General features: G+C 39.1%; 1 protein-coding gene across 1 annotated transcript; it reads left to right on the forward strand.

Moving 5' to 3' along the window:
- Positions 1–110: 110 nt before the first annotated feature.
- On the forward strand, positions 111–27,976 carry sh2b2 (SH2B adaptor protein 2). Its single transcript, XM_028464678.1, is given in 11 exon segments — positions 111–253; positions 12,450–12,721; positions 12,724–13,391; positions 19,361–19,462; positions 20,314–20,405; positions 20,703–20,803; positions 20,884–20,912; positions 20,914–21,046; positions 22,174–22,376; positions 24,965–25,139; positions 26,962–27,976. Coding segments are annotated over 10 exon segments (2,088 nt in total). The 5' UTR covers positions 111–253; positions 12,450–12,480; the 3' UTR covers positions 27,306–27,976.
- Positions 27,977–27,998: the final 22 nt, after the last annotated feature.

The raw sequence follows: 27,998 nt of genomic DNA on the forward strand, positions 1-27,998 counted from the left end.
GATAGTGACACTGATTTTCTCAGCCGCTCCGCGTTTTATTCTGAAATCGGTAAGCGGAAGCAGTAGTGTGTGTGAAAGTGTGAGTGTGTACTGTGTGTGTTTAGAGCGCAGAGCAGCGGCAGAGCTCAGTGCGTCGGTCGGAGATGAAGCATCGCAGTCCGCCTCAGGCTGCGAAGAGTTTACTGGTCACACCTTCCCAGTAGAGCCAGTCCTCCCAGTGACCACAGCGTCATGGTTTCAGCCCTGCACTGAGGTGAGAAAACGGCTTTTATTTCCCGCCCAGCTTTAGACCTGCTGCTGTTTACTGGCTTTATCCAGCATGGCGATGTGCTGCTGCTGATGGTGGTGCTGCTGCTGATGGTGGTGGTGCTGATGCAGAGAGAAGCTGCTGCTGTGTGAGGATGGATGAGGATGGACGATCTCATCCACGGGGGGTGTGTATGTAGGGGCTTTTCCCCCATATCCGTTTGTCAGACTTGAGGGAGTTGACGGTGGTCAAAGTGAGGACCGAGGCCTGCTGGGGGCCACTGTCCACTGTCCGGTCCAGTGATGGATGTGCAGGCCCAGACGCGCTCATTCATCGTCTCCGAGCCGCCATTCAGATTCAGAGAGCTGCTGACTCCCATTCATTCACATTCACATTCACTGCTGCTATAAATGGCCCTGATATCGACTGGTTCTCATGTGTCTCACAGACTCCGCCAGTTACTTAATTGGAGGCAATAAGTCAGATCTCTACAAGATGTGGATCTTCTCATTCAGGGCTGGACACAAGTTTTAAAAGGTATTGAAAAAAAATATATATATAGTTTAAACAAAATATAAAGTGAACAAAAAACAATTGTGGCTCAAAACACCCTAGAATAAGTTGGATTAGATCCAAAAGCCTAATTTATGATCAAATCGAAAATGATGATCAATAGAAGATGAATGGCGGTATAGAAGGATGGATATACTAATCTCTGCATGGCTCTTTAATAGAGCTATAACAGCATGTGTTCAAACCACAGTCTGCTTAAAGCTGCTGTATACAACATTTTTATATCAGATAAAGACAGTTTTGGTCTCTTAAATCAACAATTTTAAGCTTGGAAAGAGGTTTAAATTGCATTGTGGGATTTGGAGAACGAACCGAGAACAAACTGAAATATAAATGTTGGAAAGTGAATTACTGGCCTAATTGTCTGGTGAAGAAACCAGTAAGAATGAAGTTTTTTTGCCTCCGTTTACATGACTCCACATCTCACAATGCGATGTGTGAAAATGTCAACAAAGTGTTTACGATGGCGGTGAAAACATAATTTCAAGTGACAATTTCAATTTTTAACATTTTTTCTTCTTCTTTGATGTATTGATCTATAAGGGTTTTTATAACGTGTTTGTGTGAGACTTTGCTGATGCAGTATAGCTGCCTTGTGTCCTGAATGATGCCGTGACAGGAAGCAGGTCCAGGTTTTTATGTTTTTTTTTTTTTGTTTTTTTTTTATACCTCAACTCCACACTTGATCTTCACAGAAGTTCTTCTGTGTGTGTGTGTGTGTGTGTGTGTGTGTGTGTGTGTGTGTGTGTGTGTGTGTGTGTGTGTGTGTGTGTGTAGTTAGACCTGGTGGTGGGTTAGAGACAGGAAGTGGAAGTCAGTAGTGCAAAGTGCGTTTCCCACACACACTGTCTGTTATTGCCGCCTGACATATGGAACCCAGAGCTTTTCCAGCTCTGATGTCACAGCAAAGTGAAAAGCCATTTTCTCTAAGGACTCACTGTTAGATATCAGCTCTTGGAGCTCCTGCTGATTGTAAATCCCACTCCTCCACTGTTCTGCATCTGCAGTTTGGCTTTTCTGGAATGCCTGTTTTCTGTCTATTCATTATTAGGGGTGTGCTTATCAATGATTATAAATTTCACCTTTACAAGTACAAAATGGTATAAAATACAATCCATTACTTTGTTTTAAAAAAAAAAGTCAATGGTAACTAACTGTAATTCATGTACCAATATATAAAAAAAAAACAAGTGGTATGTTTATCAAACTGTCAAATTGCATTTTGCAAAAAAGTTTAACTTCTGCTTCGACAACAGATTTTGATTCTGTTAAGTTCTTCAAAAAAAAGTAACCATACATTTATAAAAGTGCCCAATTTGTTTTATGAAAATAAAGTGCAATCAACTTTCAACCTAAAATGCATTGAGTAGTAGGGATGTAACGATTAATCGGCAGTTAAAAATTGATTCTTAGGTATCACGGTTCACATCGATATTCTGAAAATTGAATCGCAGTATATTTATCCTTCTCTTGTTTAAAAGTGTCGGTGGCGGGCGGAATCTGCTACCACTTTCTTTCTGGCCGCCTTCTACTCTTAAACATGTTCAGAAATGATTATTTACCCCTTTAGCACCAAAAGAATATCTGTAATATTACGTGAATGTCTGTAAGTCACATTTTTCTATTAGCTCTGTCTGCTAGCGCATAGCATCTCTTCTTCACTGCAAGAATTTCTGCATGCCAACTGACCACTGGGTTACCACCGCCCTCTGCTGGTCCAAACAAATATCTGATGCAATATAAAATACAGTTCAATGACTGTTTTTTTTTTTTAAGTCCAATTGTTAAGGCGCAAAATACATTTTCAGTTGCACTTTTAAAAAGAAAAATAACTATTATGCAGTTTTGCATTGTTTATTATAGAACCAGAATTTAAATTAATAGGCTTCTTCTTCATTTGTATTATTCCTTTATTTATTTCATTCAAGATTTATTTTTAGTTAAATTACATTTTTTTGAATAGTTTATCAAGGGATTCTTTTGACAATGAAAAATAAAAGGAAAATAGTACAGTATTTTCCCCCAAAAAATAAAGGAAAATTTTTCAGTCATTTGTGTACAGTCCCATTTTGTAAAATAAATCGTGAGAGAATCGTATCGTGAACCCAGTATCGTGAATCAAATCGTATCGGGAGTTGAGTGAATCGTTACATCCCCATTGAGTAGTGATGTAGTTTAATAAGGTTTGATGTGCTTCACTGACACCTAGTGACCGGGCATTTACGTGCTATACATACAGTACGTCAGCGCAATGAAATGTTCGTTAAAAACGTGATTTAAAAAATCAATTTAGACATTTTTTGGATTCGACAAGATAATCACTCGGTGAAATATCGCGATGTATTGTGGAATCCATTTTTTCTTACACCCTGATTCATTATATCCGAGCTCCATCTGTCTACCTCTAAACTTGTGTGGCTTTTATTTAGCTTGTTTCTACTGCTCAGGGAAATGTTTCCTAAAATCTTCAGACACATCGGGGCTGCTGAGGTTATCGGGGGGGTGGGGGGGCTGTTAAAGGTCAGTGAGCAGCTGCTGTGAAGTGATCACATCTAAAAGCAGGTGAAGGAATGAGTCCATCACTGCTGACCTTTGCTTCTTCTCTGTCTCTTTCTTTTGTCCATCTCTGACCTGTTCCTCCTGGGACGCTTAATCTTATGTCACCCCTGCATTCCTTCACTTCCATCACTTTTCACGGCATGGTCTGTATAAGATGCTGTTCTTCTTCTGCTCACACATGGACCTCTGCTGCAGGGACGTACGCTGTAGTGCTGTATGTTAACGTCCGCATGTGAGTCACTGTTTATCTCAGTGACTTTCTCCACGTGTCACTGTCTGCAATTCTGTCTGTTCTTCAGCAGAGAGCAACAAAACCAAACACACGTCCTGTGTATCTGGCTTTATCATTTATTTATTTACTCTTTATCACAGATGGCACTTTTAGCAGTTTAGGTATAGTTCTTATAAAGTAACCATGAATTTATAGAGTACAATGGTGTGTTCGCGGAGAAATGTGCATTTGTCGCTGTTTGCTTTGAGCACAGCCGCTGCCATTGCCCGCCAACAACTTCCAGGAACTTTTTGAGTCTACACGGATTTTGCGGGCATGTGTTCGCAGGACAGAGCCAGAGAAGAGCCGGACGCCCCTCCCCCCTCTCATGTCCGGTCTAACCCGCGTTCAAAGCAAAATTAAAATAAACGTTTTGCAACACCAAATAAGTCCAAAATAATGGATGCACACACTTGGCCTACGTGCAAGCTAAAAGATTCAGCTCAATCAGACTCCCCGTCAGGGAGATATGTACGGTGGCTGGGAAGTGTCAGGTGAATACATTTACAGAAAAACACGAATGCAAAAAGGTCACAACACGAATGCAAAATGGCCACAACGGAAGTGTTTCCGCAACGGAAGTGTTTGCGACGGACCGGTATTATGATATGATAGCCTAATATGAAAAATATAAGAGTATCCTAATCAACTTTCACTTACTTTCATACGTGTTTCGATGTCGTCTTCTCTGTTCTGGCGGGTTAAAAACATCCACCAGAAACGTGTCCGTCTGTAATACCGGTCCAGTATTTCAACATTATTGTATCCTAGTTTGCACATCTATGTACACATAAAATACAAAATATGAAACCCGACAATATCCAAGCAATAAGTGACAAATATCAGTTCCATCAGGATCTTCACTTTACATCTCCAAGATTTTATGACCAATTTCTATTTAGTGAAGGAAAATGTTATGTAATAATTTAAGGAAAATTGTAGGATTTTGTAAATATTTTTAGTTTTTTCAACAGTATTACATTAAAAATGACTTCAATCCTGCAACGTAAGCACCACGAGTGTTGAGTTTCATTTACACAATGATTCATGTTTTCTTTCTCCTGCAAATGGGACGCTTCATGGCCCCCGGGCCATGAGTTTGACACATGGTGTAGAACATCAAATTCAAACAACACGGTTTGTTTGAATAAAAAACACTCACACAGACTTACACATGGCTATCTATTAATGTGATAAATATACAGTTCACAGTATTAAACCTGGATTTTTGTACTGGAACATGGACTTAGTAGGGCTGGGCTTTTTGCCTAAAAAAAAATCTCCGATCTTTTAAAGAAAGAAAGAAATTTGAGTTTCGATTTGATTTTCAATTTTTTTTTAATGCACCTAAAAGTGACTGCAGACCTCACATACAGTATATTGTCAAAAGTGCAACTTTATTGCTGTGATTGTCCTCAAGAGCTAAAATGCATAGAACAATCCTAAAATAAACAGTAAATGAGGCTCTGTCATTCAACAATTTCAAGCTTTAGCACAGGTTTAACAGCAACTTCACAGTAGCTTAAATTATCTGATTAAGAAATCAGAACTCTACATATTTTATAACATTACAATTAAAAAAAAATAATAAACTCTTCCCTTAACATCTCAGCATAGTGTGAATAAAAAATGTAACATGCCTGTGGCACACATATAGCCTACTCAAAGGGTAAACATATGTAAACAAAGAGGGGGCTGGCTCACATCGGAAAGCGAAAAAGTCCGAAAAAACTGTGGTGGGAAAAAAAAATAAAAAAAAATAAATAAATTAAATAAATTAAATAATATATATATATATATATATATATATATATATATATATATATATATATATATATATATATATATAATAACAAAATAATAATTAAAAAAAAAATATATATATATATTTTTTAATTTATTTATTTATTTTTTAACCTCAAATTTGCAAAATAAAATTGTTTTTATCTACAAATTTGATTAATTGATCACTGTCATTGTAAATAACAACATAGATCTTTTTTTAGATTCATCACAGATTAATAAAACATACAAACCGACACGGTTGAATAGATGAATGGATGGATACATGGACACATTCTCTGATCTGATTAAAAGTTTAATGGACAGACTTGACTAAAGTTTTCTCTGTGCTCTGGTTGTGCTGCGAGCTGTGCACTGCATGTATGTGGAGATCTGGCTCATCTTAGAAAACACGCTAGGATAAAACTCCCCGGGGTTAGAGCACATCATCATCATCATCATCATCATCATCATCATCACCAGCCCATCACTGTGGGAGTGTTGCATGGAGATGCTTGCAGGATGCAGGAATAAGAAGAAGTGAGTTTACTGCGTGTACAGTGAAGTTAAAGCTAAACACACATGACATGGTAGGAAAAAAATAAATAAAAGAAAAGAATTGTTGCCATGAAATACTAATTCGTGCACACAAAAACTACTTTGTGGCCAAGAAATAGTAATCAAAAATACCTGAAGAATATAAGGTCTTATGTTTGACATAAGACTGTTTTTTTCCCCCTCTCATTAGCGCAGGATCAATACTGAAGCGAGTAAGTGTTTCTTTAAGTGTTAAAGTGTTTTATTGAGTCATATTGTACACGTTGTTTTATTGTTTCATCACATTATACAAGATATAGAAAAGCAACACAGCATTAACAAGGGCAGCTCACCATCTTTGACAACATCTGCTGTTGTTTCAGCAACTAGCCACGCTAACCACCAGGAATAATGTTAAGATTATAAGTGTTTCATGAGCACGTTGGACTTATTTTGTGGGCACTGTTGTAGCAAAAAAAAACTCAAATCAATGTCCACGAGGCACAGAGAAAGCTGACGTTCTCAATGTCCGAGCAACTTTCCGTTTTCTTTGGTTTATTCCTTTACAAATCGCCGACATCTTGGCGTTTCCTCTTTTTATTCGAGGTTCCAGGTAATAAAAAAAAAAACATATACCTTCCCGCTGCTTGCCCCTCCTACATACCTGCCCTGGTAATGAAGGATCAATGTTTAGAATTTACCCAGTGCAAACTGTCAAATAAAGAAATCCCACAAAAAGAAACAGTCTTTAAATAAACTGCAAAGAAAATAGCTCCAACACTCCGGCCCATAATTGTGAAAATTTGAGCACATAAATAAAAGATAAGGCCTCGGAGCTAGGGCTGGGAGATATATCGAGATTCAAGATATATCGAGTTTTCTATTTTCGGAGATATTGAAAGTTACAAAATTGCTTATATTGATATATACATTTTTATATTTTATTTTGTATCACTGCTTTCACTACTTCTCAGGACAGCATGAAAAACACAGTTAGAGGAATTATTGAGTGCATCCTAATCCAGACCTTTCCCTAAACAAGCCACTCTACAGAACTCACTCACACGTGCTGTCCCTTAGAGGAGAAAAAGACTAAACTGGCAGATGTTGTGCAGCTGTTTGTTAATAAGTGTGCCTGTGTGGCATTTTGCAACAGCAAATCTAACCCAGACTTCATTTGAAATAAAATTATCAGGATTTATATCGTATATTTTGAGAAAAAATATCGAGATATGAGTTTTGGTCGATATCGCCCAGCGCTACTCGGAGCTATGCTGTTCTAGCTAAATGTCTTCTGTTTTCACCTGAGAACAGACACAATAACAGGATAGAAAACGAAAAAGAAAGTACAAAGCTTCATGCTGCTTTCTCCAGGACCAGGCCAATCTTTGTGACAGGACTCTCCAGGACACTTGTCTTTGTTTTCAGGTTCACAGAATGTACCAATCCTTTAGGGTCAGACTTGGTACTAAGGATTTATTTTTGTTAACTCATGGCCTCAGTTCTCATTTGTTCCCATGTCATGTCAGGGGCTCCATAGAAAACCAATCTGTAGTGTTTTTGGTTATGATATTGTTTCCACAGCAGGTTTATGTTGCTGCTCAGAACATTCCAGTAGAAACTGGGATGTTGTGTGATTCCTGTTCTGTGACTTTAAAGCAAACCAGTGGTGGACAATGTGTTTTGCAGATGGCAGCTGATCACCTCTCCCTTTGCTGTAATGGCTCTTTCCTCTCCTTCCTGCTCAGTTTACAGTTACAGCCGGACTCCCAACACTCTGACAGAGATATCTGCCCCGTTCCCTCGGGTGTCAAACTAGAATGAGCAGGCGGAGGAGGAAGGGGTGTGCACTATGCTGTCCTGGTGATTTCTATAACAGATAGGAGACCAAATAAATGAAGGAAAGGGCTTCTGATGGCCAAAGGCTAGAAGTGGATATTTTTGCTTCCGGCCCATTGGGGCTGAAAAAATGTGGAGATGTGAGGAGATTTTTTGTTTCTTCTTGTACATAGTGTGTTTTCCTTTCTTTCTGCTCCTCTTGTGTCCTCCACCTCCACATGCTTGGTGATTGTTTTAGCAGCTGGCCCACTGAGCCAAATCATGCCCCAATCCAGTGCTGAAAATACGACCTCGAATTTTTAAACAAACACCAAAATAACTAAGGACGTTAATAGAAACAAGTTCATTGTAGGGAAATCTCTGCGTCTGGAGTAAACAAATGTAGTGACTATCCAAAGGCAAACAGGTCCTCAGACCAGATGTGGGAAACCTGAAGTGCATGAGTAAGTGTTTCTGTGCTGTGTGGATGTTGTGACAACTCACAACTGTTTAGATATCTGCACACGTAAACAACCTATGACACTTTTCTGCTGCTTGTTTACCTTTGGTTTTTAGTTTGGTACATTTCTTTGCAGCGTAATATTTAAATATGTGCAGCTTGCATGAGAACAAACATATCAAGCCTTAGAATAGCTAAGAAACTAACTTAGTGACGACTTAAATTGCTAAATCAACATGAGTTGCACAGCATGGGTACCATCTGTCAGTGATGTTTGATAACTTTTGCCACTCATTCTTCACTCATTCCTTCTCATGATTGAAATACAGAGTTAAATATGCACACAGGAAACATCTGATATGCTGTAATAGTTTATAAGCCAGCTTTAAAACAGCTGAACCAACTGTTCCTGTTAGTGCTTTTGGCTGCATCAGCAACTCTTCCATGATTTTTTTAAATTTTTTATTTAGAGTGCACCACCCTATTTTAAGTAGCCAGCTCCATCAATGCATTAAAAACAGCGCTGGGACACCTGTTGGTTTATTGCACGGTATGTTCCTAATATACAGTATGTATTAATTATCAATGTAAAACGCCAGATTAATTTGGTTTCAATGTAAAATGCTTAAACAATCACACTGACATAACTTTTCTCCACCACATGTAACAAGTGTATATTTCACTTATGCGTTCAACGCAGTGATTTCAGCTTTTGATCCCAGTGTGCCTTTTCATTATGGAGCCGTCTACAGTCTGCTGATACTCAGAAGCCCTAATGCTGAACACTTCCTCCAACTCGTCTCGTGTCTTGAGTTTCATGATGACTCGGTGTGTGTGTGTACGGGTGTGCGTGTCTGCTGAATATGTGGAATGTGGTCTCTGTGCGTTTTAAATAGCTGAATGACTACACACACACACACACACACACACACACGTTATATGGAGAATAATATATTTATTACAGCAGCACTGATTACTAGGGATGTAACGATTAATCGTAAGGCAGTTAAAAATCGATTCATAGGTATAACGATTCACATCGATGCTGTGAAAATTGAATCGCAGTACTTTTTTTTAACCAGCAGAGGGCGCTACCCAGAAGTGTTGGCGGCGAGCGAAATCTGCTAATACTTTCTTTCTGGCCGCCTTCTACTCTTAAACATATTCATAAATGATTCATTACCCCTTTAGCACCGAAAGAATATCTGTAATATTACGTGAATATCTGTAAAAGTCTATTAGCTCTGTCTGCTAGCATAGCATCTCTTCTTCACTGCAAAATTGCATTGTTTTGAATAGTTTATCAAGGGATTCTTTTGACAATGAAAAATAGTATAGTATTTTCCCCCAAAAAATAAAGGAATATTTTTCAGTCATTTATATACAGTCCCATTTTGTAAAATAAATCGCGAGAGAATCGTATCGTGAACCCAGTATCGTGAATCGAATCGTATCGGGAGTTGAGTGAATCGTTACATCCCTACTGATTACAGGTGAATTATAACTCAAAGGTTTGATATGAAATGTGAGAAGAGCAATTATTCATTAATACCTCCACAATGAACAGTCATGATGAGAACTGAAACATTCGCAAATATTTGCATCCATAATTTTACATGTATTTAACGTAATTAAGATTTTAGATGAACGTTTTTTCTAATCCTTCTAGAACAAGGTGAGTCAGTCCTATTTAAATATGTAGATATCTATTTAGAAAACTGCTCTTCTTGCACTTCCTTAAAAGCTTTTGCAGGAAGCAGAGATTTGTTTGAAATATTGATAAGTACTTACTGAAGGTTAATAAAAAATAAATTATTCCACCCATCCATCCATCTTCTCCCGCTTAGCCGTTTCCGGGTCGCGGGGGCAGCATCCTCAGTAGGGAGGGCCAGACTTCCCTCTCCCCGGCCACTTCCTCCACCTCTTCCGGGGGGACCCCGAGACGTTCCCAGGCCAGCCGAGAGACATAGTCTCTCCAGCGTGTCCTGGGTCTTCCCCGGGGCCTCCTTCCGGAGGGACGTGCCCTGAACGCCTCACTAGGGAGGCGTTCAGGCATGAACATGGTGTTTGTAAATTATTCCAGTTCTTATTTAATTGATTTTGGAGCTGATTTCTTTCGCTGGTTTTGCCTCAAAGGACCAACGTCTTTCTTACGTTTAGTTGTCTTTGTGCAAAATTACTTATATAATGTAATGTGTACTGTTTTGGGAGGAGAAATGCAGGGAACACAAATTAGTTCAGAGTCACAATATAACCCGGTCAACAGGTGGGCAGTGTTTTAATGACACCGCACAAGGTAGCACAAGCTGGTGAACCCAAAGAAACACATGTGGGAGCTGGGATAGACACGTTGAAATCTCCATAATCCTTTACAACAGACATGGCCAACTGGCGGCCCGGGGCCACATGCACAAAATACACAGAACCAATGCAAGAATACTTTAAAAAAAAATACTCAAATTGACTCAAAAAATTACAGAAAGTGACAACAAAGTACACAAAACAGACAAGAAAAACACAAAGAATGATTCCGCAAACTAAGAAACAAGCAAAACGACAACAGAAATACACAAAAATTACTTCAAAAAATGTAAAAATGACAACACAAACACACAATATGACTCCAAAAACCGTACATTTTACAGGAAAAATTCACAAAAGGACAACAGAAATACACAAAATGCCTCATAGCCAAGCAATACAACAACAAACATACACAGAATGACAGAAAAACAAGCTAAATTACTATAAAAACTCCATTGTTTCTTTAATGCTCAGATTGGTCATTATTCTAAATGCTGACATGAATGTTGATAATGGGGCCTTTTGATCAAACAAACCCATTTTTTGTGATAGAAGTTTGCAGCATAAAGCCAGAGTAGAAAATGACAGAATGAGTGATGGATCCTTGATGGATGCAGAATATCAGACTTCATTTACAAGTCAGTCTTGGGAGATTGAAGTTGCTGTTGGACTGCTAATGTCCCTGGGCACTAGCATGATGTTGAAAATGAAATTTAGCTGTTCATCAGATGAGTGAAACTAAGAGAAATAAACCCTGTTCTTCCATCATTGATTACTTCATTCATTTTGCCGATGAAGTAATGAAACTAACACGTGGCTAATAGTTGTGACCTTCTCCCTGAAGCTTTTGTCATCACGAATGTGCAGAAGCAAAGAGAGAAAAAGAAAGATGGAAATGCAAACTGTCAGCGGATGAAGCAGCTGACACAGTTTTATCACATCTCTAAGGAGTTGTAGTGATGTGGTTTGACACAGCAGGGTTAGAGATAGAGACGACCAAATGTCTATTTAAAGCTGCTGGAGACCATCATTTTTTTATCAGATGAATCCATACTGTAGGCCTTATAAATCAATAAATCAAAGATCGTTTTGCTCAGAAAAACAAGATTGTAAAAGGTTAAAAATTGCTGCTCAAAAGTTGTTTTGATCTCCACTGTTGACATTTTGGAAAAGTTTCGCACATTGCATTGTGGGTAATGGAGTCCCATTGAGGATGTGTAGAAGCGCTTTACTTTATTCTTCCGCTATTTTATATTTTTTGCCCTTTATGGCAAAAACAATGGTGGATGTTTATTTTGGGGTTTACATGGAAAGATTCCAATCCATCTGAAATGAAAAGTCTTGCAGAGTGAGGTGACATCACGGGGAACATCAGGAACAAACTAGAACAAGAATGGTGTCAAGCCCATGACTGTCCTCCTTGTTTGGTGAAGAAACGAAACACAAGAAATCACTGTAAGTAAAAAACGCTTCAATGCATCCGGACTCCACATCCCACAATGCAATGCGTTGAAAGCTTTTGAAAATTTCAATAAGAGTGTTTACAGTGGGGATGAAAACAAACTTTCAATTTGAAGTGTCAATTTCAAACTTTTACATATTTTTTTTTTCATTTATTGATCGATGAGGTCTACAGTACACTATGTCTTTATCTAATTAAATATTTCAGCTCCAGCAGCTTTAAACTCCATCTGCTTCATGCGATGTGAAAAATGTTGTAACAAGCAGCTGGTTTTTAACGTAAATATTGTAATGACACAACCTTGTGAGCGGTCGCCAACATTCACACATTTTTTCATTGTTCAACCCACACATGCAGACTGATAAACAACTGTTATATGTGTTCAATCTTGTTGTGGTCACATGCACACTGATACTCTGTTTCTCTTTGCCCCCAGCCTCTCCTTGGTGGGTTAAAATGGCCCAGTGATGAACGGAGCGACGTTGCCCGGTAGCCCGGAGCTTTCCTCTTCATGCCCGCTGCCCGACTGGCGAGAGTTCTGTGAGCTCCACGCTCGAGCCTCTGCTGCAGATTTTGCTGATAAGTTCCAACGTTTTGTGTCGGAGAACCCTTGCTACGACTCTCCTGGCGCTGATTCCAGCTTCTCACAGCACTTCGCCCACCACTTCCTAGAGTGCTTTTCCTCAGCAGTGACCCAAGCCAGGGAGAACAGGCATCTTCACCGGGTGACGACGGCTTCCAGACAGCCCCAAAATACAGCATAGTTCCTTTCCTTGGAATCCAGGGCTGCCCGTTATCTTACGGTCACGACCTTTACCAGAGACGTAAGGACGCCGGGGCTTCCAGTGAATCTCTGGACAGTATGGACAGCGGAGGAGGAGGTCTAAATGGGGGGGTCAGTGGCACTAGTGCCGCTCGTGGCCCTCAAACAACCCACAAAGTGCCCGCCCTGGGACAGTCTCGCAGCTCAGAGGACGTGTCGGTCAGTCATCCAAAAGCTCGCTTCAAGAAGGGCTTCTCCCTGAGGAACATGAGCCTATGTGTAGTGGACGGGGTTAAGGAGATGTGGCACAGAAGAGCCTCACCTGAACCAGACACTCACCCAGGGGCCAGGAGGGCTAACGGAGCAGCAGGGGGTGGAGGGGAGGCTGCAGGGGCGGAGAAATGGTCCCAAAAACTGCGGCTGCATCGAGGCGTTCAAGGCCACAAAGCTGAGATGCTGGAGATCCAGAGGGAGGGTGTGCTAAGGTACATGGTGGCTGACGACACAAACTGTATGGGTGCGGTTCAGTGGCAGAAGTGTCGCCTGCTGCTAAGGAAGACGAAAAGGGATGAAGAAGCGGAGAAATTCCTGTTGGAGTTCTACGTACCACCTAAGGTACGTAAACATACACTAGCACATGGTGATCCATGAGCCAGAAACACATCTTTTATTACCACTAACGGCACCATGCAATGTTGCCAGATTGTATGGTACTGTCATTTTTGAAGGCATAACCCAAAGTGGGCAAATAGCCATTAAATTTGTGTTATAAGCCATTATAACCGATTTTTTAACCAATGGTTAATTCTGAGCTGTATCAATCTGTGTTTTATTTGTTTTACTCAATTGTAAGTGTAACAACAGTAACCACTAGACTTAAAACTCATCATAACGTAGGTAGGTGTGTTTCATCATGAGTGAATCACTTTTAGGGCCTTTAACCAAATAAATGCTGACTCTGCTCTGTTTTTCTCACTCTGCTCCACAACTTCTCTGCCCCTCCTCCTCACTCAAGTTATTTTGGAAAAGAAACATTAGTCCTATGTGCAACCAGGACCAGTGGTATTTGTTTAGTGTGATCCTTCCTAGAGAAAGGTGACCTTCCAAAGTTAATAAGCTCTTTCTGCCCAGTTTTTCCTTCTCAAAAATTGGATTTCCTATCAGTGCTTTGGGCCATGAAAGTCCTCTGCACTCGTCTCTTTTGTTGATCCACTGGCAAACAAACCTTGGCACACAGAAGTACACAGGGCCCCGCTGTTACTGCACATTTGCATCACGCACACACTGTGGTGGAATTGACATGAATAGAAAACTTTTTCTTGCTGCCTTACATGCCATGAGACATAAAGATTAGTGAGTAAGTGAGAAATTGGTTTCATATACACAGGGGATGGTAGTAAAAATGTGGATAATCAGGGTTTTAAAGTTTGCCCTGACGACTTGTCATCAGGGGAAAATAATGTCAAGGTCAGAAATCGAGCATCACAGCATGATAACCTGGGCTTGATCACAGGTGCAGGGCCTTTGTAGGTTGTGCGAATATATTCAGGCTGAGTTAAGGCGGGGAAAGGGGAAAAGAAATAGTGTTGGGTGTAGATCAGGACAAACCAGAACACATTGGGGATTCAAGACCGTGTGGTTTGCTCCAAAACCCCTTGGGTACAATGCTGATTAAAAAGGTAATCCCTGTAGAAATTACCTTCTTTGTGTATTTTGTCTAAATATAATAATAATTTAAAATCATGCACTTGCAGAGCACTTTCTTAACATCCAGATTGAAATGTAGCTCTGCTGACACGTCCCACCCTGTCCATGCACTTTTTACATTTGACTGTATGGGATTTCCAGATCATTGCCCTGAACCATAAGTGGGCCGTGAGGCTGTGCAGCTGAGTGTGTGTGAATCAGCCACTGTCCTTTGATCCCGGCTGGTGGGAATGTGTGGGAGAAGAAGGCCACAGAGGTGGACGGAGAGCCGTGAGGACAGGTGGTTGACGGGGGTGACGAGGGGGAGAAAACGACGTGAGAAAGCCACAGAGAGGAAGCGTGTCATTGATTTCCACAAGGCGAGGGGATTACACAGTTTCCCTTTAGTGTGCAAAAATATATTGATTTGCTTTCTTGCTTTTTGGCAAACTGGCTTTGGTTGACAAACTGAAAATAGCTTTTTGTGAGTCACTTGAACTTTGCTCACAAAAAAGAACAAACAATAGAGACTCTGTGAACCAGAGGAGCTCATCTGTTTTATCCTATGAACGTCCACACAGAAGGTCATAATTACTCTCAGCCATTAGTGACAGGATTGACTCAATAACTCAACAATCAAATGCACTTGTCTCAACATGCCTCTGCTGGAGTTCTGTTTAGTCACCTTCAAGTCTTTTAAATCCTCCGACTCATACGAGTGGAGTCATGTGTCTTCAGCAAATGACAACGATAATGTTCCTTATGAAATTTCCTGACTGCTTCCTGTTTGCTGGACTCTATCACTGACAGGCGCATCGATCTGCAGCTGCTCTGTGTGGCACAGCGTTTCACACTGCAGCGTTATGAACACAGCAAAACAGCCCCATGTGACCCTCCTTATGATGCTCCATGTAGACCATTCTCACTGGAGCATTTCATCTTTGTTTCTTAAAGTTGTGGATTTGCTTTTTAGTAAACTAATGTTTTATTTATAGCTTAGAACAATAGTGGGGTTTTAGAGCCTTTGTTTTTTTTATGACATCATCGTCTCTAATCTCACTTGTTTTTCATATGCTTATGTTAGGCAATATGTGTTATATTAATCCTAATTATTAGAACTGAAGCTACAATAAAATAGATTTGCTCTGGCAACTGTATGAGCTTCAAACCTATAATTTAATGTGATCCTTCACATCAAGGGCTGATTGTATCTTATTGTACGTTTAGTCATTTTAACCATTTATCTTAGGTTACCTCTTGTTTTTTTATATATATATATACAGTATATATATATATATATTTCTTTTCTTTAGTTCTGTTGTTTTGTCTGTTCTATACTGATTACTCATTAGGTAAAGGCTTAAAATAAGCTCTTCCAACCCGCTGCCTTTTCTTGCACTATTTATCAATTTCTTATGTGATAATATGTATTATTCTGTAATTGTGCAAAAAGAATAAATAAAATGGAATAAAAGGGCTACACTTATAAGTCAGTACTTTCTTCCCAAAAGGCATCTTGCATTAAATCTTGAATATATAAACAAACGATTTGTGGAATCAACAACGCCATTTAACACAATGTTTTCTTTTTCTTTTCTTTCTTTTTCATTTTATTCTAAGGACAAGTTTGCATTTTCTCATGCATCAGTGGCTTTACAGTCCTCATGTTGACAGTCTTACTGATTAAAGTAATTTTTTTTAATTTAGTAACTTTGCTTCTTTGTCTTGAATAATATTTTCAGTATTATACAAATTGTTGTTCATGGCCAGTATACAGTATATCCTGCGTATAGCAATGTTCTTATTGCATATATTAGCCAATATATTGGCTATCGACTGATGTAGCTGCTGCCGCTGAGGTTGGGTCCAAAATGTCAGACAGTGCAGAGGTGGATGGAAGACTTGCATGTTTTATTCAGAGAGAGGAATTGTGGGCGTGGCCAGCAGCCAGCAGCATGGGCGGATCAAGATGAGAGCTGTGTTACTCTAGACAGATCAGCTGATAATCTTCTGCCAGACTATCAGTGAACACACACACACATACACACACACACACACAGGTATGTACGCAAGCACGTATTTGGATTCAGATTTGTTGAGATTAGCATCTGCATCCTTCACTCTGTAGGAGGCAAAAAACCAAGGCCAGCTCTGGGTTTTTTTTCAGTTCATGGTCTTGTAAACTCTTCCTGTTTACTGTCTATCAGTCAGTGTGCTGGAATAATCACTCTGATACAGTGTGGAATAAGAGGAAGAGTACAAACACAGCAGTGGGTTCATGTGGTCAGATATTGTATAGTCTCTTTTAACTTCTCTAACTCTTGTAAACACTGGCTTGCTTATTTTAGGTGAGCTATTTAATCAGGGGTTTTAGTGAATCCACTGGCTCTACCACATACTAACTGCACGTTGCCCCTAATTACCACATATGAAGGAGAATTTTGTGTGCTCGAAAAAAACTGTGTGCATTTAAGGTTAAAAGTGGATATAAAAGTGGTACAACTTAAAACTTTACCACTAATTAATAGCTCCTGGTTGGTTTTTTTAGCTAAAAAACATAGACTTTCAGCTTGTAACTGGGTAGCACTTTTCCTCCCACAGGATGTGAAACTGGGTGTATTCTAACTCTGGACCAGTTGTAATTGCATTGGAGGCTTTCTGTTGGGTAAAATACTACCTCCACACACAGGATGATGAAGCATTTATTTTCCAGGGAGGAATCATTACAATAAATATTGCAAAGCTCTTTTACTCTATACTGTAAGTATCTTTTTCTGAATGAGCTTGTAGATATTCTGTTGGAATGAAGTCTTTCTCTGAGCCATTGTACTGCAGGAGTGAATGTTTGTGTGTGGCTGTAATTCTTTATGTCCAAACATAAACATGGGGACACATACCGGACTCTAAAGGCAGGAAATGGGTTTGAACAGTTGATTTAGTCCAACGTCAGTACACAAAGACGTCAGCGAAGATAGGAATAGGAAAAAGAAAAGGGCTAATTGGAGCCAGAGTGGAACTGGGAGCAGGAAATGACAGTTTGCCTCTTCAAGTGCCGTATTTCCTCTTAGTCCATGTCACTACCTAATCTTTTCACGGATTTCAACGCATGCGCGTATACTACGTCACTTCCGTAACTCGCAATCCTTACGACAGAGCTGCTGGGACGTGATATTTGAATGTAAACCGACCATACGACGTTTACTGAAATATTTTAATAGTACACGTTAAAATATGTGAATGTTTTGTGGTGTTTTTAATTGTTTATTTAAAAAATAGAAAATGGATAAAAACATAATACACAACATTGACAATTAGAAACCAAATAAAAACCAAAATAAATCAGAATTCATTCAAAACATAAATTTCTAATTCTTTTTGAATAGCAGGGTTTCAACCTTTTAAATAGTACACGAAAAATAGGCCGAACGGATGGAGACGCGTTTCGCGCATGGGTTGGAAGTCTCCAAGTTTATCCACCTGCAGGCCAACGTGAAGGAAGTTGAAGGAAATGGCGACAACGGAAATGAAGTGTTTGCAGCGTAACACGCCCACTTTGAGAGACAATAGCCTAAGTAAGTAAATCAGAAATAAATTAAAAAAAATGTTGCTGAAAATAACTCTTTTAGGGTTAAGGTCTCATTACATCGTTAAACCACGAATAAAGGTCGTTCATCGTTTCTCTTTATTCAGACGTTGAAAAATATGCTAATTTTACCCTCACGCTGCTATATTGCTGGGTTATGTTTTGTACGCTGCAAACGCTTCATTTTCGTTGTCGCCGCCACAATGGCCGTGGTTTGGATGGGTGTTGTTTGGAAGGCCTGCTGGTCTGCAGCTGGATCCGAAACAATCAAGCCCGGGTGAAAGGATTCGGTAGTGACAGTCCACAAAACTATTTTAATACTCTCTAGTAGCATGATTTCACTGCTCAATATTTCTCTTAAGAACTTTTTGCACAGATTTGGTTTGCTGTAAAAACATCAAAATAAAAGGAATTAAAGTTTTAGTATTTATATAAATATGAAAGGACGACTACCAGTGTTTAAAAATAAATGACTGAATTGTTGTAATGAAGCGTTACATTAATTAATCATTTATAGAAACACTACAGTGTGATGGCCTGTAAAAAAATAATGGGTTTAACCAGTGGTTCTCAAACTTTTTTTTGTTGCACCTCACTATAAAGCATGAAACATTTTTTATGATTCATAATTTTATTTTATTTTCAAATAAACACCATAAAAACACTTAAACTTAACACGAAAGCAGGGTCATGTGCACGTGTCATTATGAGGTTCTCAATACATTCCATTAACAAGACAAGGTAAAGAAAAATAAAGGAAAAATTTAAAATTTGAAAATAAAATAAAATTTAAAAATGAAAAAAGAAATCAAAATTTAAAAAGAAATAAATAAAAATAAAATAACCATAATAATATTAATCATAATAGCTTTGAGATGCCTTATATATTAATAAATTGCACAGCATAAATCCAACAATACAAATCAATTCAGACTCATAAGAGATTTGCTTGAGCTGGAAAATTAATTCATTGCAGGTATAATAAATAGGGTGACCATTTACTATTGTAACGATTAAACATTTTAATGGAAAATAGTTGAAAATCTATTTAACAATGGTAAAAAAATAAAAATAAATAAATGTTTATATTCTTCTTCAAAACTCATTAAAAAATTAAATGTGCAATAACATATTTTAAAATAATAATAATAAAAAGGCAAAGTCATTCTGGTACCCCACATCATGACATTTGGTGCCCCACAGTTTAAGAACCACTGGGTTAAACTTTAATTTAAAAAACATATTTTTGTTTTCTTTCAAGTTTATTGGTTTTGGTGCATTGTTGTTAATGTTTTTGTATTTGTGTAAATTCTAGTGTTCAAAACCCAAAGTGAGCATCCCTCTGACTGCCATCGTGGAGGTGAGGACCACCATGCCCCTGGAGATGCCCGACAAAGACAACACATTTGTTCTTAAGGTCAGAAAAACAACATTTTCTGTGAAAAAGCACTTTTCAAAGTAAAAATACTCAGTGTTTTGCTTCAGTTTTAGCCAGGATGGTCTCTGCCTTTCTTAGAATAGTTTCCTTGTTCTTTCTCAGCATTAACTGGTTCTGTAAAGCAGGCTGTCTGTCAGACATCCCCAGCTATAGCTATAGAGGTAGCTTTCCTCCTTTATTATGACGCTATTGTGAATGCTATCATAATAAAAAGTATTTGTTTCAGTCTAACAAAATCTTCAAACATAAATCACAATAAAAAAATATCACAAAACTGAAACAGGCAAAAGCAAAAAGGCTTATATGCCCAACATAAATTGTTACATTTAAGTTACACTTCTCAAATAATACACACATAAGAAATGCAAGTACATTTGAGTTGCCCCTTTCAAAAAATAAAATACACACACATATATATACATATATATATTTTTTTTTCTTAAACAACATTTAACAAAGAACACTTTATACTCTTACAAACATATTTTTACTGCTTTAAATAACTTTTTAAAAGTATATTGTGACCTTGTCTTTTTGAAAAATGTCTTTATCAACATTATTCAACAATTGAAAGCCTAGAAAAGACAGACTTATTTGTTTTAGTTCCAATTTTGCCTTTGGTACAATAAATATAAATTCCAAGCCATAACAATGATTATTAATATTGAGAAAATTAATACATTAAAAAGAAGAAAATAAATCACACAAAATTGTGCATAAAAACAGGTTTTAGTTAGAAATCACATTATTTCTCTGGCTTATCTGAGGTCCTTTGAGCAGTGCGCAGTGTGTGATTCCAGTGTGTGTTTGCTGTTGAACTACTTCCACAGGTGGAAAACGGTGGGGAATACATTCTGGAAACCATCGACTCCCTGCAGAAGAACTCGTGGGTCGCTGACATTCAGGACTGCATAGATCCGGGGTAAAACCACTGCATAAATATTTGCTGTTTACTGAAGACGTAGACCAGAGAGGGAGTGGGGGCTGAAGATAGGGACGGACGGGAAACACACACAGTAATTAATCATCCAATTGGTGGTGGTGTTGACAGGTTGAGACCACCAGTGTTTTTGGATCTGTGAGCGTTTAGTCATAAACAGAGCATATTTGTGTCCCTGCACGCAGGATGTGTGCACTGTTGTGTATTTGGACTCACAATGTTTGTTTACACATGTGTATACGTTCTTGCGGTCACCCTCGCTGTCCTTCATGTGTGCAGGGACAGCGGCGATGACATTGAACTAGCGTCATGTCCCCACGGTCAGGCCTCCAAAGACTGCTCCATGGTGGCCTCCTGCAGCTGTGAGCTTCTTTCTGATGGTGAGCAAATACATTTCTCAACTCTCTCTGGTTTCATGTGTGTTCTCTGACCAACATGTTGACTTCTATATCGTGCTTAGGAGTGTATCGAGCTTCAGAGAGGACGTGTGTCTTCAGCATCAGAGCATTACAGCGCCCCCTCAGTGCGATGCAGGGAACTTCCTTTCACTCAGCATCCATCACACCTGCCTTTAGAGCGTTTCCTTCAGTCTTCAGAAGCTCAGAGCTCAAACTCCTTATTAGGTACTCACCTGAATTAAAACAAGTTGGTAATAGGGATGCACATTTAAAAAAAAAAAAAAAAATGAATCTGGACCCCAAGACTCTAGAATGATGCCTGAGGAGATCAGGTCTTCTGACTCTGTGACAATATTTAAATCATACTTTTTTGTTAAAACATACTTTTATTGCAGAGCTTGCCCTGGTTTAAAGTAACTTCTAACTCGTTTTAATGTTTCTGTTTTTTAAACTATTTTAATCTCTGACGTAGACTCGGTATCTTTTTTTTCTAATGTTTAGCTGCCTTTGGAAAGCCCTTTGTAACATATAAGTGCTATATGAATAAAGTTGATTTTTTTTTTTTTTAAATAAACGATAACTGATGCTCATTAACCTATTAATAGTGCCTCAGATTTTCTGTTTAAAAAATTCCTCCATTTTGTTTCATTTTATACCTATTTCTTCCCTTTTTTTTCCATCTTTCCTTACTGTTATGACTTCAATGGCTTCTAAACTTCCCAAAATCGTTCCAAACTATATTTATATTTGTATTCCACAGCTATATAGTGTTAATTGATAATTGTTAATTTTATGATTTATCTGCTTCAGATGACACTACGGATGCTGGGAATAACAATCGAAGTCACAGCTCTGATGTAGACTTGAGTGCGATCACACAGTCTGTTGTTTTTACAGAAAATAAATCATGGAAATGATTGTGAAACCGTTAACTACCACAAAATCACCCTTAGGTTTTGCACAAAAATCCGTGTGACTATAGCGATGGATTCTGACCAGATTATGAGTGAGATTTGACTTATTTGGTACATTTACTAAACATTCAGTCACTTGTTTTAAGGGGAAAATAGTGAGTAAACGCATGTTATTGTGCCAAAACATGCATGTGAGGTATTTCCGTGTCATATTGGGGCCTGGTTTAAAAAAATTAGCACACTGACATAAGTAGCTAATTTTAAATCTTTAAAAAAAAAATTGAATCAACCATTACAGTATTAATCGATCAAAGTTCTTATCATCGGTTAATGATTACACAGTTAACCATGAGCATCCCTAGTTGGTAACCACAAAATATTACAGCAGTGTTGTTGGGATGGAGAAACATTTCTGCATCTTTTTGCTGCACTTCTCAGGTGGAGATGAAGGAGCCAAAGACTCAGAAGGAGACCCGAGCTTGGTGGGTTACCCATGGTTCCACGGGACTCTGTCTCGGGTGCGAGCGGCTCAGCTGGTGCTGGCGGGCGGGGCTAGGAGCCACGGGCTGTTTGTGATTCGTCAGAGCGAGACGAGGCCGGGCGAGTACGTCCTGACGTTTAACTTCCAGGGCAAAGCCAAGGTGAGCGTCAGCTAGTGACTAAGGGGTTTGCTATTTAACATCTTTATTTACACACTGTATACAAACAGGTAAAATCTTAATTATTTTTTAATAGTTTTTTTTAGTTTAAGTGCCTCTAATGATGCAGAAGTCTTGTCCTGAAGGGCTACGTCCCGTATGAAAAAAAAACACTCATTTGATATTTGTTTCCAAAACCAAAATGAAAAAATGGAAAACGCCTTGTTTTTCAAATTCAAGCACTTTCGCTTCGGTACAGAAAACAAAAAATGGAAAACGAAAACTTTTATTCGTTTTCTCCATTACCGATTGGCCAAAGTATGTGACCCGGAACTGTACCATCATCTGACGCTAACGGCTATGCTAACAGCAGTTCGGCATGACAAGATCACTGCTTCCAACTGTGCATCCGAAACGTGTCCTTTTCTCTTTAGCTGGTGTTGGGCACAGAACCTCCTCACGGACATTTCGGAGGATTTAGTGTTGGCAGAGCTAAAGATATCTTGGAATGTGTAACGCTTTCACTTTCGGTAACGCACGCTCATAAATCCACGTCATAATTTTGAAAGAAGTTATTTAGTGATGCTTTAAAACACTCAACACAGATCTACAAAGGAAAAAGGAGTCAAAAAGACTTGGTTATACTTTTTTTTTTTCTAAATACCGCTTTAATACGGTATTTTGAAAGAAAATGAAACAGAATATCATGGTAAATGTTTAAATAGGATTTTAAATTGATACAAATGGTGATAGAATCATTGTCTTGTTACGTGTTTAATGTGTGTAATCCAAACGCTCAGTGCCATTGACGAGATAACTTGTCATTTGCGTTTTTTCACGGGGATTAAACACCCTGGCGGAGGTCACTCATCAATATCTAAGCTGTGGGGTGTTGTAGTGACCAACTGTGCTCTGAAGATGGCAGCAGTGCACCTTTAGATGGGAGTTTAGCTACTGATGCTACCCAGCAAAGGAGGAAGAAGCTGAAACGAGTGAGATTATTGCGCTACAGAGTGATATTGTGATGTATCCAGCAGCTCACAGTTCCACATACTAACACAGAACATGTGTGGACATGAGTACATTATTTATAATGTTGAGATGGTGAGATAAAATCATCAACTAACCGGGCCAAACGGGTCATCTCTGCGTGTCGGGATGAAAGGGGGGGGGGTTACAAAATACCCCCAGCCTGTGAGCCAGATAGCAAAATAATAGGTGACATGTAGGAGGTAGCAGCGCACCTTTGGATGAGAGATCATCCATGCTCAGCAGAGCTCAGAGGGAGAGAGGAATGGCGTTTGTGAGATAGAAAATGGCGCTACGTACGAGAGTTGACGTTCCCAGCAGCGCACACTCCGACCAGAGCATGTGTGGAACTCATGGATAGTGTGGCGAAGGTGAGATAAAACAATAAAAAAAACGGGGAACGCAGTGACTCTCTGTATGTCCGGGTGGAAGATGAAGTTGCGTGTGTGCAGACTGACGGGAGAGAAACTTGGAGGAGCGCCAAAATACAGTTTGTTTTGTTTTATATGAAAAAAACAATGTTCAGATGTTAGAGTTGTCACTAAAGCAAAAATAGCTTTAAAGTCGCTGACAGAGTTTTTTTTTAGAAAAAGGCTGTTTTCTCAGCTTTTTGCTCTGAAACTGAAGATTTGTGTAAAACTTGCTCTATTCAATGGCTGATTACAAAAGAACGAAACGAGCCAGAAACAAATAATTTTTTTTGGATAAAAGTAGAGGCTTCAATCTTTCAGAATCTGGTGTCAGATTTCAGAAAGTCATAGTGGAAAATATTCTGTGGGTCTTTAAAATCAGTCAAAATGCTCAAAAACGACTGGCACTGAGGGGGGTAGAAAATGAACGCACTGAATGAGTTAATAACGACACAGTTGGTCCAAATGTATGAGCACCCCCTTTTTTTCCGACAAATCACGATGAAATGTGCAATCTGGAACCAACCCGACATAACTCAGTCAACTTTCATAAAGATTGATCATCAATAACGATGCAAAATGTGAATTTTTGAGAGTTTGCCAATAATAAGAAATTGAGATTTTTCAAACCAATCCAGAATCAGTATGTTGATCCGGATCCCCTTCAAAATGTAATGGAGTCTTTCATGGCTTTATGTCTATCTTATGTTAAAATGTTGTCAAAATGTGTAGTTTTGATCATAATCACAGACGAATACACCAACATCACCTCCTTGGCATACAGTACGTAATAATAGACACTCACTCGCTGATGATTTGGTTTCAGTTCCACCAAACTAACTGTCAGTTAAATGAGAAAGGAATATATTTGTTGTAGAGAGAGTTGCTGAAACCTGGAAATGTTGCAGTACTGTCAGATATTTTGTCCTCTTTTGTAATCTGATCCCTGCACATCACATCCTGTCAGTCGCTGAGGAAGTGTCAGCTACCTCCTTCTCCTCCAGTGTCATTCTGCCCCCACAGCACGGCTCTCGGATCGTGTCCTGTTTGCTCCAAACGTCCAACATCTATAATCGTCATTCATTCTTCATCTCTATGATTTACACTCCTTTCTCCATGATGTCAACTTTATCTCTTTCCTTCCCTTTACAGCATTTGCGCTTGTCAGTGAATGACAACGGGCAGTGCCACGTGCACCACTTGTGGTTCCACACCGTGTCCGACATGTTGAGGCACTTCCACGCCCACCCCATCCCCCTGGAGTCTGGAGGCTCTGCTGACATCACCTTACATTCCTACGTACAAGTGCAGCGACGCTCCGCTGCAGGTAAATCACTGGAAACAAGTCATTTGTAGCCTGGATAGACCAGACCCTCATTTATATTCATCTGCTCTGCGGATGCTCATCACGTGCTTCCATCCTGTTTTACGAAAGGCTGAAGTTACTACCTTAAAGTCAAAGCAGTCTTACAATTCTTACAGAAATGAGGATATAAAAAGTACAAACTGTGGATGAAATGGTAAAAAAAAAAAGAAATGCAAATTAGCGAACCCAAAGGTGAAGAACCCTGTTGTTAAGATACTTGTTTAATGTCATTGTACATGAACTTTTCAGTGGGTGCAGAAGAGGCAGATTGTTCTTTGTTCACTATGAAGTAGCTCTTCATCGCATCACTTCGCCATTCGTGACACACTCAGGTTAGTTTTAACCGCTCAGTTCTGCTTTTTGGACACTGACAAAATACATTCCTAACAACTTTGTTTAATAGTTAACAGTTTGAATGACCTTTATTTTTGGTGATAATGTTGGATTTTTTTTTTTTATTCTAATATCAATTTTAACCATGAATATAAATCAATCCATCTCCTCTACCCTGTTATCCGGTACAGGCCCTGAGACATTCACTGCTATAATTAATAAAAAAAAAAACTTTAGCTAGCAGTAGGAGGAAACCTATGGAGGACCAAAACTGCCAAAAAACGTGAACAATAACAAAAATGAAAATTGAAAATTAAAAAACTATAAGTGGGAAAAAAAAAGTTTAAAAATGCAAAAAATAAATACATTTACACTTAGGAAAACCCCCAAATTCACATGTATGTTTTGTAGCTACTCAAACCTGCCAACAATCTAAATAAATGAATAAAAGAATAAAATCAAAAATATTTTTATATGTGTAAAGAAAATAAAAATTAATTACATTTGTATTTATTTATTTATTTTCACTTTTATCTATCAATCTATATTTAATTTTTGGACAAGATTTATTTATTTTGCATTTTTTTTTGCAATCATTTATTTAATGATGTCTTTATATTTGTATTTATGTTCCTTTTTATTGTTCACGTTTATTTATTTTGGCAGGTTTGGTTCTCCATAGAAACCAGAGTCTCAAACATACTGGCATGTGTTGGTCTCAAGAGACGATATTGCACTAGGGTGTTTGTCTGCCTTACAGTAGACCGAGATTAGCAAAGTTTAGCATGTTTTGTGAGTGCAACAGATAATTGTTCAGGATTAAACAGTGGTGGATCCCTACTGGCCTTTTCTCAAATCTTTACTGTCTACTTATTCAGGATCTCATTTGGCTTTAAAATAAAGGACGATCTATGCCCCCAACTGGTTAAACATCACAAAAAACAACACCTTGAGTTAAATGTGTTAGTGCTGGTTGAAGTGAAGTTCCTAGCCCTCCCTGATCCTGCTGGCAGAGGAATAAATGCCCTCCTGTGCAGCAGAGTGAGGGGGCGATTATACCGCAGGGCTTTGCATGCAGGCCAGAGCGTCCAGCTTTAACTCACTGAGGCCCTCACAAAGAGCCTCTGTGTTCCTCTGCTAGGCTCAGGGACCTGCACACACTCAGCCACTCATTCACTGGGACATAAAGTGAAGGGTTGATGCAGAGTGTAAAGGCTTTATTGATACTCTCCTCAGGCACGTCTTTGGCTGCTGTTTTGTTGGTGTTTTTTTGGCCACCGAGTGAAAGGATAATAAAACCCTGCCTTGTGTTTACACGCAGTTCTGTGAAGGAACCTTTTGACTAAAAGCTCTCCAGAGGAAACTAACAAACGACCCTCAGTAGTAGTTGTATCTCATATTACTGGGCCTTTTGTTCAAAAATGATCTTTGTCTTTGTTATTTCTCCAAGCTGCAGCAGCAGATGTGGCTGCACCTCCGGTCCTCACTCCACCCAGGGACGGGGGCTGCCGCGCAGACGCAGCTCAGCCGGTTCTTCCTCCTCCAGGAATCCCAGCACCTGCTGCTGGGCCTCCTTCTGATGGTCCAACTTCTTCTAGTGCCTCTTCCTCCCCCACCGCTGGCCCCACCCACTCCCGCAGTGACCCAGGTACCGGAGGAGGAGCAGGGCTGCAGAGTCGCAGCAACAGCTCCGAACGCCTGTTGGAGGCCTCCAGTGGAACATCTGAGGACTATCATGACGCTGATGGGACTCGCAGGGCCCGAGCTGTGGAGAACCAGTACTCTTTCTACTAAAACCCACCAAGGCCAGAAAGAAAACAGTCCACATTACTGGATGAAATTTAGTTTTATTTGTTTTTGGTTTTTAGGTATTTTGTGTGTGTTTTTCTGTCTCCATCGGGCAGAGAACAGTTATTAGTAAAGAACACATGGTTAGAGTTAGAGTAAAACAGTCAACATGTTTGATTCACCTCCTGTGGCCGCTTCCTGATCACCTTCCTTTAAAGCAGGGGTTCTCAACCTTGGAGTAAGGACCCCATTTTGGGCCGCGAGACACTGGGAGGGGGTCGCCAGATGCCTTCAAAAACTAAGAATATTTTCTGAACAATTTTTGCCCATTTTTGCTTATTTTTACCCTTTTTCTGCAACTCTACCAAACTTGCCATGTATTAACCTGTTTTCATCACTTTTTCTTGCCATTATTTTGCCTCCTTTTAATGCGTTTTTTTGCTACATTACTCAGATTTCTAAAACCTTGCCATCAAATTCTAATGTCTTTTCTGCACATTTTTCCACTGTCAAGACATTGTCAGCACTTATAAACCCTTTCCACTATTTTTCCCACCTATGTTGACCCGTCATTGCCACTTTTCACCATATTTCATGCTTATTTTTGCTACTTTAACCACAGTCACAATTTGCATTGCCCATTATTTGCCAGTTTAAACTAATTGTTCCAATATTGACATTTTGAACCCTTTTTTTTTT

Source organism: Gouania willdenowi, chromosome 13 (genome assembly GCF_900634775.1).
Source record: "Gouania willdenowi chromosome 13, fGouWil2.1, whole genome shotgun sequence".
Taxonomy (NCBI): Eukaryota; Metazoa; Chordata; class Actinopteri; order Blenniiformes; family Gobiesocidae; genus Gouania; species Gouania willdenowi.